At 47.2% G+C, this 15,879-nt stretch overlaps 1 protein-coding gene across 1 annotated transcript in view; it reads left to right on the top strand.

Annotated features, from left to right (window-relative positions):
• The window catches only part of WDR11 (WD repeat domain 11), a 251,037-nt gene that overhangs the window by 75,722 nt on the left and 159,436 nt on the right, over positions 1-15,879 (top strand). The window contains exon 12 of the mRNA XM_063961836.1: positions 2,147-2,253. Coding sequence (XP_063817906.1) covers positions 2,147-2,253 — 107 coding nt within the window. The remainder of the gene's footprint in view (positions 1-2,146; positions 2,254-15,879) is intronic.

A 15,879-nucleotide genomic window follows, 5' to 3' on the forward strand; every position in this document is an offset into this window, starting at 1 on the left:
AAGACCTTGGTCGCCCCTCCCCCCAGTTCATGACCAGTTACCTCTTGAGTTTCTCGCCATTAACTGAGTTCCCGCTTCCGTCTGAGACGCTGTATATCTAAAAGGACACAGTCGCAGCATAGGCAGCTGGTGCATTGGTGTTCACTTCGGCGTCTATGTTAACTATAGGTTCACAGGGCGATTGTGTACACTAATAGAGCCTGGATCCACTCAGCGTTCACTAACGTATTGATCGATCCTGGAAGCGGGGTGAAGTCTCCCTGTATCCCACTCTCCTGTGCCGGGTGATACAGCACTAAGGGGCAGATTTATTAAGCTCAGTGAAGTGATAAATTGGAAGGTGATAAAGCACAAGCCAGTCAGCTCATAACTGTCATTTTTCAAACCCAGCCTGTGACATGGCAGTTAGGATCTGATTGGCTGGTGCGTTATCACCTTCCACTTTATCACTTCACCGAGCTTAATAAATCTGCCCCTAAGTCTTTATCTACCTTTGGTACGAATAGTTGGATAAGTGCCTGATGCATTTGAGTCTGTAAACTATTGCTGCTGTTTCCTTTCACTGTGCGACTGAATACGTTTAAACTCCTATATAAGGTAATGCAGTAATATGTTTCTCCTACATACTTGAAATGTATCTGTAGTTGATTATGTGCTCATATTGCTTATTATACTACTGTATAACCTGTGACTGATTGCTAGTGTGATTTTTGACTTTACTGTTCTCTGTCAGTTTCTGTGTATTCCGATCCTCAATGCTGGTGCAAAGCAGGGAGGAATCAGATTGTATGTCATTTTAACAAGATTGCAGTCACAATTTGTGTAGTTAACACTGTAAAGGTGTGATGTATTTATCATGTCTAAGAGAGGCAAGGGTGAGGAGGATACACTCTCCACAGCAGCACCAACGCTCATGTCATGTTTGTCTTGCAAAACTGGGTTAACCTCTCAGGATCTGGTTCAAAATGGATTATGTACAAATTGTTTTAGCTTTCACCAAAGCCTCTTGAATGATCCGAGGCAGGCACAGGTTCAGGTTGAACCCCCATGGGCTACTTTTACACAGACATTATCCAGTATACTTGAGCGGATAATGCCAGCTCCTATACCCGGGATAGGTTACCCTATTAACCCTTACATGCAACATTCCACCTGGGGGTTATCACATCCAGTACAGGAATCAGCAGCCTCTCAACAGAAACAGGCTGAAAGGCTGGTGGTAAGTAAATCGCATAAACTTAAAACAACATCTTCACAGTCTACACATGTTTCAGATGAGGACTCATCGCACTCCGGGTCTGCATACAGAGACGAGGAGGAAGGCCTCAGCTCAGTGGACATTCCAGAGCTAATTAGTGCTATGAAAGCCATTCTGTCCTTAGAGGAGGCAGCAGAGCCTTTGTTAATATCTAAGGCATCTGTGTTTAAATGTCCCAAAATAGTTACGACTGAGTTTCCTGGGTGAGAACAGCTGACTGAAATTATGCAAGAGGCTTCGGTTACACCCAGTAAGAAGTTTAGAATTCCAAGGAAATGGAATTCCCATTATCCTCTTCCGGCTGGGGACTGTTTAAAAAGGGAGGTGGCTCCCAAAGTAGATACGCATGTCATCCGATTGATGCGAAAATCTACATTAACATCATTAACATCAAAAAATGATGTCACGGATAGGAAAATAGATGGCTTTCTTAAAACCATTTTCTCCTTGTCTGGGGCAATCATAAGACCAACCATGGCTTCGGTTTGGATGGCAAAAGCAGTGGCAGCCTGGGCTGATGCATTGGAGGATGACCTTTCAATGGCATCGGGAGAGCAAAAATCCCTTATTGCACATATCAGACAGGCAGCTATTTTTATGGAAGAAGCAGCCTTGGATATGGGTACAATTGCCTCTCAGTCATCAGGCTCAGCATTAGCGCTGGGGTGTTTTAATTTTAACAATTCTGTATTTTATTTTAACTACCATGCATAGTGAGACAAACAATTGGAAGAAAACACTAGTGTATTCCACCAACGTTTATGTCACAGTTAGGGGAATACTGTTATATTATACACCAAACGGTAATTAGCTGCTTCTAACTTATATTTATGATTGTTCTTGTTACTGTAAGTAAAATATGGTATTTGTCTGTTATTCCCTGTCCAGAGGCATAGAATGGACCAGTCTTTCAAGCTTCTTGTCTTTTGCCACCTCGACTCCAAACAATCTTGGCCTGGTGAGAAATGAGCTGCAGCTGGTAGACCTTCCTACAGGTGAGGCTGTGCGTTCTGAGCGCTTTCTGTGTTGGTTATCCATCAGCACCTCTGTGTATATGTTTTATCCTTTAAATCAATTATCTGTTATCAGGTATGGCACCATGGGCCATGTAAATAACAGCACACCTTGCAGTGCTGTGACCATCTACTCCATTTGTTGTATACTGTACAATTGGCTGTCCAGGTGTTATGAAGGTCAGGGTATGATGTTGCTTGTACTTCCACAAGATACTTCTTATATAAAACTCTCATATCTTGACAGTGCTTAAGCTTGTGAAGATCATATATCATGAAAACTGAAAGTTGATCATTTTGCAACTTGTAGTTCCACAACAGCTGGAATGCCATTGTTTGCTTATCTGTGATCATGTGACTTTCACCTACTGAGACACTGGGGCTTATTTACTTACATGGCATTCAGGTGCAATATTCACAGTGAAACGCAGCATTCAATTAGCTGTTAGCTTTTATCTGTCTAGTTGAAGTTAGACAATACACGCAAGGGTCTTTTCTCTAACGTCTTAAGTGGATGCTGGGGACTCCGTAAGGACCATGGGGAATAGCGGCTCCGCAGGAGACTGGGCACATCTAAAGAAAGCTTTAGGACTATCTGGTGTGCACTGGCTCCTCCCCCTATGACCCTCCTCCAAGCCTCAGTTAGATCTCTGTGCCCGAACGAGAAGGGTGCACACTAGGGGCTCTCCTGAGCTTCTTAGTGAAAGTTTTAGTTTAGGTTTTTTATTTTCAGTGAGACCTGCTGGCAACAGGCTCACTGCATCGAGGGACTAAGGGGAGAAGAAGCGAACTCACCTGCGTGCAGAGTGGATTGGGCTTCTTAGGCTACTGGACATTAGCTCCAGAGGGACGATCACAGGCCCAGCTTGGATGGGTCCCAGAGCCGCGCCGCCGGCCCCCTTACAGAGCCAGAAGGCAGAAGAGGTCCGGAAAATCGGCGGCAGAAGATGTCCTGTCTTCAACAAGGTAGCGCACAGCACTGCAGCTGTGCGCCATTGCTCTCAGCACACTTCACACTCCGGTCACTGAGGGTGCAGGGCGCTGGGGGGGGGCGCCCTGAGACGCAATAAAAACACCTTGGATGGCAAAAAAATGCATCACATATAGCTCCTGGGCTATATGGATGCATTTAACCCCTGCCAGAATACATAAAAAAACGGGAGTTAAGGCCGCCGATAAGGGGGCGGAGCCTATCTCCTCAGCACACTGGCGCCATTTTCCCTCACAGCTCCGTTGGAGGGAAGCTCCCTGGCTCTCCCCTGCAGTCACTACACTACAGAAAGGGTTAAAAAAGAGAGGGGGGCACTAATTAGGCGCAGTATTAACTATACAGCAGCTATAAGGGGAAAAACAGTTATATAAGGTTATCCCTGTATATATATAGCGCTCTGGTGTGTGCTGGCAAACTCTCCCTCTGTCTCCCCAAAGGGCTAGTGGGGTCCTGTCCTCTATCAGAGCATTCCCTGTGTGTGTGCTGTATGTCGGTACTTTTGTGTCGACATGTATGAGGAGAAAAATGATGTGGAGACGGAGCAGATTGCCTGTAATAGTGATGTCACCCCCTAGGGGGTCGACACCTGAGTGGATGAACTGTTGGAAGAAATTACGTGACAGTGTCAGCTCTGTATAAAAGACAGTGGTTGACATGAGACAGCCGGCTACTCAGCTTGTGCCTGTCCAGACGTCTCATAGGCCGTCAGGGGCTCTAAAGCGCCCGTTACCTCAGATGGCAGATATAGACGCCGACACGGATACTGACTCCAGTGTCGACGGTGAAGAGACAAATGTGACTTCCAGTAGGGCCACACGTTACATGATTGAGGCAATGAAAAATGTTTTACACATTTCTGATAATACGAGTACCACCAAAAAGGGGTATTATGTTCGGTGAGGAAAAACTACCTGTAGTTTTCCTGAATCTGAGAAATTAAATGAGGTGTGTGATGATGCGTGGGTTTCCCCCGATAACAACTGATAATTTCTAAAATGTTATTGGCATTATATCCTTTCCCGCCAGAGGTTAGGGTGCGTTGGGAAACACCCCCTAGGGTGGATAAAGCGCTCACACGCTTGTAAGGGCTCTACCCTCTCCTGAGATGGCCGCCCTTAAGGATCCTGCTGATAGAAAGCAGGAGGGTATCCTAAAATGTATTTACACACATACTGGTGTTATACTGCGACCAGCAATCGCCTCAGCCTGGATGTGCAGTGCTGGGTTGGCGTGGTCGGATTCCCTGACTGAAAATATTGATACCTTAGATAGGGACAGTATATTTTTGCCTATAGAGCATTTAAAAGATGCATTTCTATATATGCATGATGCACAGCGGAATATTTGCCGACTGGCATCAAGTCTAAGTGCGTTGTCCATTTCTACCAGTAGAGGGTTATGGACACGTCAGTGGTCAGGTGATGCGTATTCCAAACGGCATTTGGAAGTATTGCCTTATTAAGGGGAGGAGTTATTTGGGGTCGGTCTTTCAGACCTGGTGGCCACGGCAACAGCTGGGAAATCCACGTTTGTACCCCAGGTCGCCTCTCAACATGAGAAGACGCCGTATTATCAGGCGCAGTCTTTTCGTGGACAAGCGGGCAAAAGGTTCCTCATTTCTGCCCCGTGACAGAGGGAGAGGAAAAAGGCTGCAGAAATCAGCCAGTTCCCAGGAACAGAAACACTCTCCCGCCTCTGCCAAGCCCTCAGTATACGCTGGGGCTTTACAAGCAGAATCAGGCACGGTGGGGGGCCCGTCTCAATGAATTTTCAGCGCGCAGTGGGCTCACTCGCAAGTAGACCCCTGGATCCTTCAGGTGATATCTCAGGGGTACAAATTAGAATTCGAGACGTCTCCCCCTCGCCGTTTCCTAAAGTCGGCTTTACCGATGTCTCCTTCTGACAGGGAGACAGTTTTGGAAGCCATTCACAAGCTGTATTCCCAGCAGGTGATAATCAAGATACCCCTCCTGCAACAGGGAACGGGGTATTATTCCACACTGTTGTGGTACCGAAGCCGGACGGCTCGGTGAGACCGATTCTAAATCTAAAATCTTTGAACACTTACATACAGAGGTTCAAATTCAAGATTGAGTCACTCAGAGCAGTGATTGCGAACCTGGAAGAAGGGGACTACATGATGTCTCGGGACATCAAGGATGCTTACCTTCATGTCAAAATTTACCCTTCTCACCAAGGGTACCTCAGGTTTATGGTACAGAACTGTCACTATCAGTTCAGACGCTGCCGTATGGATGGTCCACGGCACCCCGGGTCTTTACCAAGGTAATGGCCGAAATGATGATATTCCTTCGAAGGAAGGGAATTTTAGTTATCCCTTACTTGGACAATTCCCTGATAAGGGTAAGATCCAGGGAACAGTTGGAGGTCGGTGTAGCACTATCTCAGGTAGTGTTGCGGCAGCACGATTGGATTCTCAATATTCCAAAATCGCAGCTGGTTCCGACGACTTGTCTTCTGTTCCTAGGGATGATCCTGGACACAGTCCAGAAAAAGGTGTTTCTCCCGGAGGAGAAAGCCAGGGAGTTATCCGAGCTAGTCAGGAACCTCCTAAAACCGAGCCAAGTATCAGTGCATCAATGCACAAGAGTTCTGGGTAAAATGGTGGCTTCCTACGAAGCAATCCCATTCGGCAGATTCCACGCAAGAACTTTCCAGTGGGACCTGCTGGACAAATGGTCCGGGTGGCATCTTCAGATGCATCAGCGGATAACCCTGTCACCAAGGACAAGGGTGTCCCTCCTGTGGTGGTTGCAGAGTGCTCATCTTCTAGAGGGCCGCAGATTCGGCATTCAGGACTGGGTCCTGGTGACCACGGATGCCAGCCTGCGAGGCTGGGGAGCAGTCACACAGGGAAGGAATATCCAGGGCTTATGGTCAAGCCTGGAGACATCACTTCACATAAATATCCTGAAGCTAAGGGACATTTACAATGCTCTAAGCTTAGCAAGACCTCTGCTTCAAGGTCAGCCGGTGTTGATCCAGTCGGACAACATCACGGCAGTCACCCACGTAAACAGACAGGGTGACACAAGAAGCAGGAGGGCAATGGCAGAAGCTGCAAGGATTCTTCGCTGGGCGGAAAATCATGTGATAGCACTGTCGGCAGTATTCATTCCGGGAGTGGACAACTGGGAAGCAGACTTCCTCAGCACGACCTCCACCCGGGAGAGTGGGGACTTCACCCAGAAGTCTTCCACATGATTATAAACCGTTGGGAAAAACTCGACAGGTATTGCGCCAGGTCCAGGGACCCTCAGGCAATAGCTGTAGATGCTCTGGTAACACCGTGGGTGTACCAGTCAGGGTATGTGTTCCCTCCTCTGCCTCTCATACCCAAGGTACTGAGATTGATAAGATGGAGAGGAGTAAGCACTATATTCGTGGCTCCGGATTGGCCAAGAAGGACTTGGTAACCGGAACTTCAAGAGATGCTCACGGAGGATCCGTGGCCTTTACCTCTAAGAAGGGACCTGCTCCAGCAAGGACCCTGTCTGTTCCAAGACTTACCGCAGCTGCGTTTGACGGCATGGCGGTTGAACGCCGGATCCTGAAGGAAAAAAGGCATTCCGGATGAAGTCATCCCTATCCTGATCAAAGCCAGGAAGGATGTAACCGCAAAAACATTATCACCGCAATTGGCGAAAATATGTTGCGTGGTGCGAGGCCAGTAAGGCCCGACGGAGGAAATTCAACTGGGTCGATTCCTACATTTCCTGCAAACAGGAGTGTCTATGGGCCTGAAATTGGGGTCCATTAAGGTTCAAATTTCGGCCCTGTCAATTTTCTTCCAAAAAGAACTAGCTTCAGTCCCTGAAGTTCAGACGTTTGTAAAAGGGGTACTGCATATACAGCCTCCTTTTGTGCCTCCAGTGGCACTTTGGGATCTCAATGTAGTTTTGGGTTCCAAAAGTCACATTGGTTTGAACCACTTAAATCTGTGGAGTTAAAATATCTCACATGGAAAGTGGTCATGCTGTTGGCCCTGGCCTGGGCCAGGCGCGTGTCAGAATTGGCGGCTTTATCCTGAAAAAGCCCTTATCTGATTTTCCATTCGGACAGGGCGGAATTGAGGACTCGTCCTCAGTTTCTCCCTAAGGTGGTTTCAGCGTTTCACCTGAACCAACCTATTTGTGGTGCCTGCGGCTACTAGGGACTTGGAGGACTCCAAGTTGCTAGATGTTGTCAGGGCCCTGAAAATATATGTTTCCAGGACGGCTGGAGTCAGGAAATCTGACTCGCTGTTTATCCTGTATGCACCCAACAAGCTGGGTGCTCCTGCTTCTAAGCAGACTATTGCTCGTTGGATTTGTAGTACAATTCAGCTTGCACATTCTGTGGCAGGCCTGCCACAGCCAAAAATCTGTAAATGCCCACTCCACAAGGAAGGTGGGCTCATCTTGGGCGGCTGCCCGAGGGGTCTCGGCGTTACAACTTTGCCGAGCAGCTACTTGGTCAGGAGCAAATACGTTTGTAAAATTCTACAAAATTGATATCCTGGCTGAGGAGGACCTGGAGTTCTCTCATTTGGTGCTGCAGAGTCATCCGCACTCTCCCGCCCGTTTGGGAGCTTTGGTATAATCCCCATGGTCCTTACGGAGTCCCCAGCATCCACTTAGGACGTTAGAGAAAATAAGAATTTACTCACCGATAATTCTATTTCTCATAGTCCGTAGTGGATGCTGGGCGCCCATCCCAAGTGCGGATTGTCTGCAATACTGGTACATAGTTATTGTTACCAAAAAATCGGGTTATTGCTGTAGTGAGCCATCTTTTCTAGAGGCTCCTCTGTTATCATGCTGTTAACTGGGTTCAGATCACAAGTTGTACGGTGTGATTGGAGTGGCTGGTATGAGTCTTACCCGGGATTCAAAATCCTTCCTTATTGTGTACGCCTGTCCGGGCACAGCTTGGAGGAGGGTCATAGGGGGAGGAGCCAGTGCACACCAGATAGTCCTAAAGCTTTCTTTAGATGTGCCCAGTCTCCTGCGGAGCCGCTATTCCCCATGGTCCCTACGGAGTCCCCAGCATCCACTACGGACTATGAGAAATAGAATTATCGGTAAGTAAATTCTTTTTTTTTTTTTTTTTGTGTGTGTGTTCCATGCACATTTTTCCCCTTATGTGTGCAGTGTTAGTAAATGAAACCTATTGCATAGATACATTAGAGGAGTGTAGTCTATATTATCCATTGATTGATTTACTTCTCTGGATCGGAGTTGTTACTGTATTAATACCCTCTGCTGGGAGTTCAAACACTTCTTCAATCTCTCCTGGGACTTGCTGTATTTTATCTTTACATCTTTACTTTTATTGTGTCTACTAAAAGACTTAGAAAAGCGTTATTTCTCTCTAGGGCCTGAGTTGCATCCAGTGATGTATTGCATGTAGTAGTTGTCATAAAGAAACAGCAATGTACAATGTGATACATTACTAGTCCTGTGCTTATTTTGTGCAGAGGTTATAACCAGGAAATACAAAGCCTATGGTTCCTTAATGCTTCTTTAGAATTTAAAGGTATTTTCCACCTAACATTCCCTTAGAACGTTTACTGTCTTAATATTTATTACCAGCCATGCTTGCCCTTTTATAACCACTCTGCAACGCTCTGCCCTTATCACGAGTCCTGCATGTAATTGGTTATGCTTTATGTCATTTGATGGAGTTCTCGGTTTCCTCCTCTCACAGATTCCCTGCCAGCTGTAACAGAGTTTAATGTTCTGTGCTATGACAGTAATAATGTATTATAACAGTATAGCATTTCTAGCAGCCAGGTATGTCAGAGAACAGTGGGTGAAGCCTGGAAATTTACTGCTATAACTGTTTATAGCTAATACAAGTGCAGGCAGCACTCATACTGTATCTGGACTTCAGTTATAAGTCAAGTATAAATGGTTAGCATTATTAAAAAAAAGTATGTTCTAAGGGACAAGACACATGTAGAGAATTTATCTAGCCCCAGTGTGTTAATTTACTAAGCCGTTACTTTGACCCCGAAATTAAAATCAGTACTGATAGTAAAAGCAGAACATGACTATTTTAAATTTCAGGTTCAAAAACATTTGGCACAGCTGCTGCTTAGTAAAATTATATTGAGGGGGGTGGGGGGCGGCCTTGGACTGCACACTGCATTTCCAAATATAATAAGGGGTGCTATCCTGCTGAGACCCACGGTTCCACACAGTAAAAAACAGAAGGCAGGTGCACAATCCATTGTACTAAGCAATGCTAATCAGAATAATTATAAATTCTGCAATCTAACATAGAGCAAAATTGAGGAGTCTAGCGTAATTTATGGGCAAAAATATATGGGCCCACCAGCCGACACTAAGGTTCAGTTCCATGGCTTGGGTTGCCCCAAGGCATCACACTAGTGAGAGGTTAAAGTGTTAGCTTATGTTACATAAATAAGAAGCAGAAGCTGTGTGTTAGGAGTGGAACATTGGTGAATGTAAAAAGGCGTCACGTAGTTAGAAAAATAATTAGGTTCTAAAAAATTGCTAGATTAAGTATCACAATGTGATGCCTCAAAGCATTCAGGCCACACTAACCCAGGGTGCCCCGTGCCCCGAGCTCATCCCTGTAGCCGACAAATTGTATACACGTATTCAGGACTTACCATCATAGTGCCTTTCCCAATATGCAGTCTATAAATGCCAGAGATCCATACTAATTAAATACACCCTTGGGGTAGGTGGGAGGGGTTCTAATCCAAGCTGAAGGAGTCAAACCTTTTACATTTTGGGTTCTGATGCTTAGTAAAGTTAACCCCAGGTGGTCAAGACATTTGTGTATTAAACTTGATAGAATGAACATTATGTCAGGTTACGTATATACTATATTTTCCACTTACATTTATGGATGTGGCTTGATGTGCAGGATATAGTTTACCAAGCACATAGTGTTGGCACTGGTGGTCCAGTTAAATACCGGCACTGCAGGTACAGAAGTTTCTCTTCAGACAGTAACTGCAACTATATACTTATGTCTGGTCATCAGGTGCCCGCAGAAAGTATTTGCAGTTACTGGCTGGGGTTGGGTACAATTTGGTGACCGTTTTTGTGTTCATATTCATCATGTCGACATGATGAACTGTTGACAAACGGTCCTTGATGGTCAAGTGATGTCTTGCCTCCTCCAGACGGCTGCAGCGACTCCGGCGTCTTCTTCCGAGTCACGATGGTCACACGAGGGTCAGTTCCAGCAACAATGTCTTAGCAGTGATGTTCCAGCTAGTATTTATTTATGTTTCTCTAACGTCCTAAGTGGATGCTGGGGACTCCGTAAGGACCATGGGGAATAGCGGCTCCGCAGGAGACTGGGCACATCTAAAGAAAGCTTTAGGACTAACTGGTGTGCACTGGCTCCTCCCCCTATGACCCTCCTCCAAGCCTCAGTTAGATTTCTGTGCCCGACGAGAAGGGTGCACACTAGGGGCTCTCCTGAGCTTCTTAGTGAAAGTTTTAGTTTAGGTTTGTTATTTTCAGTGAGACCTGCTGGCAACAGGCTCACTGCATCGAGGGACTAAGGGGAGAAGAAGCGAACTCACCTGCGTGCAGAGTGGATTGGGCTTCTCAGGCTACTGGACATTAGCTCCAGAGGGACGATCACAGGTTCAGCCTGGATGGGTCCCGGAGCCGCGCCGCCGGCCCCCTTACAGAGCCAGAAGAGCGAAGAGGTCCGGAAAAATCGGCGGCAGAAGACGTTCCTGTCTTCAATAAGGTAGCGCACAGCACTGCAGCTGTGCGCCATTGCTCTCAGCACACTTCATACTCCGGTCACTGAGGGTGCAGGGCGCTGGGGGGGGCGCCCTGAGACGCAATAAAACACGATAAAAATATCTTACATGGCAAAAAATGCATCACATATAGCTCCTGGGCTATATGGATGCATTTAACCCCTGCCAGAATATACAAAAAAAAAACGGGTGATAAGGCCGCCGAAAAGGGGGCGGAGCCTATCTCCTCAGCACACTGGCGCCATTTTCCCTCAAAGCTCAGTTGGAGGGAAGCTCCCTGGCTCTTCCCTGCACTACAGAAAGGGTTAAAAAAAGAGAGGGGGGCACTAATTAGGCGCAGTATTAAAACATACAGCAGCTATAAGGGGAAGAACACTTATATAAGGTTATCCCTGTATATATATATAGCGCTCTGGTGTGTGCTGGCATACTCTCCCTCTGTCTCCCCAAAGGGCTAGTGGGGTCCTGTCCTCTATCAGAGCATTCCCTGTGTGTGTGCTGTGTCGGTACGTTTGTGTCGACATGTATGAGGAGAAAAATGATGTGGAGACGGAGCAGAGTGTCTGTAACAGTGATGTCACCACCTAGGGGGTCGACACCTGAGTGGATGTACTGTTGAAAATTACGTGACAGTGTCAGCTCTGTATAAAAAAAAAAACCAGTGGTTGACATGAGACAGCCGGCTACTCAGCTTGTGCCTGTCCAGACGTCTCAAAGCGCCGTTACCTCAGATGGCAGATACAGACGACGACACGGATACTGACTCCTGTGTCGACGGTGAAGAGACAACCGTGATTTCCAGTAGGGCCACACGTTACATGATTGAGACAATGGAAAATGTTTTATACATTTCTGATAATACGAGTACCACCAAAAAGGGGTATTATGTTCGGTGAGGGAAAAACTACCTGTAGTTTTCCTGAATCTGACAAATAAAATGAGGTGTGTGATGATACGTGGGTTTCCCCCAGATAACAATTGATAATTTCTTAAAAAGTATTGGCTGTATACCCTTTCCCGCCAGAGGTTAGGGTGCGTTGGGAAACACCCCCTAGGGGGGATAAGGCGCTCACACGCTTGTAAGAACAAGGGCTCTACCCTCTCATGAGATGGCCGCCCTTAAGGATCCTGCTGATAGAAAGCAGGAGGGTATCCAAAAATGTATTCACACACATACTGGTGTTATACTGCGACCAGCAATCGCCTCAGCCTGGAGGTGCAGTGCTGGGTTGGCATGGTCGGATTCCCTGACTGGAAATATTGATATCCTAGATAAGGATAGTATATTATTGCCTATAGAGCATTTAAAAGATGCATTTCTATATATGCATGATGCACAGCGGAATATTTGCCGACTGGCATCAAGTATAAGGGCGTTGTCCAATTCTACCAGTAAAATGGTCAGGTGATGCGGATTCCAAACGGCATTTGGAAGTATTGCCTTTAAAAGGGGACATTTGGGGTCGGTCTTTTAGACCTGGTGGCCACGGCAACAACTGGGAAATCCACGTTTGTACCCCAGGTCGCCTCTCAAAATAAGACGCCGTATTATCAGGCGCAGTCCTTTGTTGGCAAGCGGACAAAAGGTTCCTCTTTTCTGCTCGTGACAGAGGGAGAGGAAAAAGGCTGAAGAGATTACCCAGTTCCCAGGAACAGAAATCCTTTCCCGCCTCTGCAAAAGCCCTCAGTATGACGCTAGGGCCTTACAAACTCAGGCACGGTGGGGGCCCGTTCTCAATGAATTTCAGTGCGCAGTGGGCTCACTCGCAAGTAGACCCCTGGATCCTTCAGGTAATATCTCAAGGGTACATATTGAAATTCGAGACGTCTTCCCCTCGCCGTTTCCAAAAGTCGGCTTTACCGACGTCTCCCTCTGACAGGGAGGCAGTTTTGGAAGCCATTCACCCAGCAGGTGATAATCAAGGTATCCCTCCTGCAACAGGGAACGGGGTATTATTCCACACTATTGTGGTACCGAAGCCAGACGGCCTGGTGAAACCGATTCTAAATCTAAAATCTAAAATACAGAACTGTCACTATCAGTTCAGACGCTGCCGTAGGGATGGTCCACGGCACCCCGGGTCTTTACCAAGGTAATGGCCGAAATGATATCCCTTCGAAGGAAGGAAATTTTAGTTATCCCTTACTTGGACGATTCCCTGATAAGGGTAAGATCCAGGGAACAGTTGGAAGTCGGTGTAGCACTATCTCAGGTAGTGTTGCGGCAGCACGATTGGATTCTCAATATTCCAAAATCGCAGCTGGTTCCGACGACTTGTCTTCTTTTTCCTAGGGATGTTCCTGGACACAGTCCAGAAAAAAGGGAAGAGAAAACCAGGGAGTTATCCGAGCTAGTCAGGAACCTCCTAAAACCGAACCAAGTCTCAGTGCATCAATGCACAAGGGTTCTGGGTAAAAATGGTGGCTTCCTACGAAGCAATCCCATTCGTTAGATTCCACGCAAGAACTTTCCAGTGGAACCTACTGGACAAATGGTCCGGGTCGCGTTTTCAGATGCATCAGCGGATAACCCTGTCACCAAGGACAAGGGTATCCATCATGTGGTGGTTGCAGAGTGCTCATCTTCTAGAGGGCCGCAGATTCGGCATTCAGGACTGGGTCCTGGTGACCACGGATGCCAGCCTGCGAGGCTGGGGAGCAGTCACACAGGGAAGGAATATCCAGGGCTTAGGGTCAAGCCTGGATACATCACTTCACATAAATATCCTGAAGCTAAGGGCCATTTACAATGCTCTAAGCTTAGCAAGACCTCTGCTTCAAGGTCAGCCGGTGTTTATCCAGTCGGACAACATCATGGCAGTCACCCACGTAAACAGACAGGGTGGCACAAGAAGCAGGAGGGCAATGGCAGAAGCTGCAGGGATTCTTCGCTGGGCGGAAAATCATGTGATAGCACTGTCAACAGTATTCATTCCGGGAGTGGACAACTGGGAAGCAGACTTCCTCAGCACGACCTCCACCCGGGAGAGTGGGGACTTCACCCAGAAGTCGTCCACATGATTAAAAAACTCGACAGGTATTGCACCAGGTCAAGAGACCCTCAGGCAATAGTTGTAGATGCTCTGGTAACACCGTGGGTGTACCAGTCAGTGTATGTGTTCCCTCCTCTGCCTCTCATACCCAAGGTACTGAGATTGATAAGATGGAGAGGAGAAAGCACTATATTCGTGGCTCCGGATTGGCCAAGAAGGACTTGGTAACCGGAACTTCAAGAGATGCTCACGGAGGATCCGTGGCCTCTACCTCTAAGAAGGGACCTGCTCCAGCAAGGACCCTGTCTGTTCCAAGACTTACCGCGGCTGCGTTTGACGGCATGGCGGTTGAACGCCGGATCCTGAAGAAAAAAAAGGCTTTCCGGATGAAGTCATCCCTATCCTGATCAAAGCCAGGAAGGATGTAACCGCAAAAACATTATCACCGCAAATGGCGAAAATATGTTGCGTGGTGCGAGGCCAGTAAGGCCCGACGGAGGAAATTCAACTGGGTCGATTCTTACATTTCCTGCAAACAGGAGTGTCTATGGGCCTGAAATTGGGGTCCATTAAGGTTCAAATTTGCGGCCCTGTCAATTTTCTTCCAAAAAGAACTAGCTTCAGTCCCTGAAGTTCAGACGTTTGTAAAAGGGGTACTGCATATACAGCCTCCTTTTGTGCCTCCAGTGGCACTTTGGGATCTCAATGTAGTTTTGGGTTCCAAAAGTCACATTGGTTTGAACCACTTAAATCTGTGGAGTTAAAATATCTCACATGGAAAGTGGTCATGCTGTTGGCCCTGGCCTGGGCCAGGCGCGTGTCAGAATTGGCGGCTTTATCCTGAAAAAGCCCTTATCTGATTTTCCATTCGGACAGGGCGGAATTGAGGACTCGTCCTCAGTTTCTCCCTAAGGTGGTTTCAGCGTTTCACCTGAACCAACCTATTTGTGGTGCCTGCGGCTACTAGGGACTTGGAGGACTCCAAGTTGCTAGACTTTGTCAGGGCCCTGAAAATATATGTTTCCAGGACGGCTGGAGTCAGGAAATCTGACTCGCTGTTTATCCTGTATGCACCCAACAAGCTGGGTGCTCCTGCTTCTAAGCAGACTATTGCTCGTTGGATTTGTAGTACAATTCAGCTTGCACATTCTGTGGCAGGCCTGCCACAGCCAAAAATCTGTAAATGCCCACTCCACAAGGAAGGTGGGCTCATCTTGGGTGGCTGCCCGAGGGGTCTCGGCGTTACAACTTTGCCGAGCAGCTACTTGGTCAGGAGCAAATACGTTTGTAAAATTCTACAAAATTGATATCCTGGCTGAGGAGGACCTGGAGTTCTCTCATTTGGTGCTGCAGAGTCATCCGCACTCTCCCGCCCGTTTGGGAGCTTTGGTATAATCCCCATGGTCCTTACGGAGTCCCCAGCATCCACTTAGGACGTTAGAGAAAATAAGAATTTACTTACCGATAATTCTATTTCTCATAGTCCGTAGTGGATGCTGGGCGCCCATCCCAAGTGCGGATTGTCTGCAATACTTGTACATAGTTATTGTTACAAAAATCGGGTTATTATTGTTGTGAGCCATCTTTCAGAGGCTCCTCTGTTATCATACTGTTAACTGGGTTCAGATCACAGGTTATACGGTGTGATTGGTGTGGCTGGTATGAGTCTTACCCTGGATTCAAAATCCTTCCTTATTGTGTACGCTCGTCCGGGCACAGTATCCTAACTGAGGCTTGGAGGAGGGTCATAGGGGGAGGAGCCAGTGCACACCAGTTAGTCCTAAAGCTTTCTTTAGATGTGCCCAGTCTCCTGCGGAGCCGCTATTCCCCATGGTCCTTACGGAGTCCCCAGCATCCACTACGGA

Source organism: Pseudophryne corroboree, chromosome 3 (assembly GCF_028390025.1).
Source record: "Pseudophryne corroboree isolate aPseCor3 chromosome 3, aPseCor3.hap2, whole genome shotgun sequence".
In the NCBI taxonomy this organism is placed as follows: Eukaryota; Metazoa; Chordata; class Amphibia; order Anura; family Myobatrachidae; genus Pseudophryne; species Pseudophryne corroboree.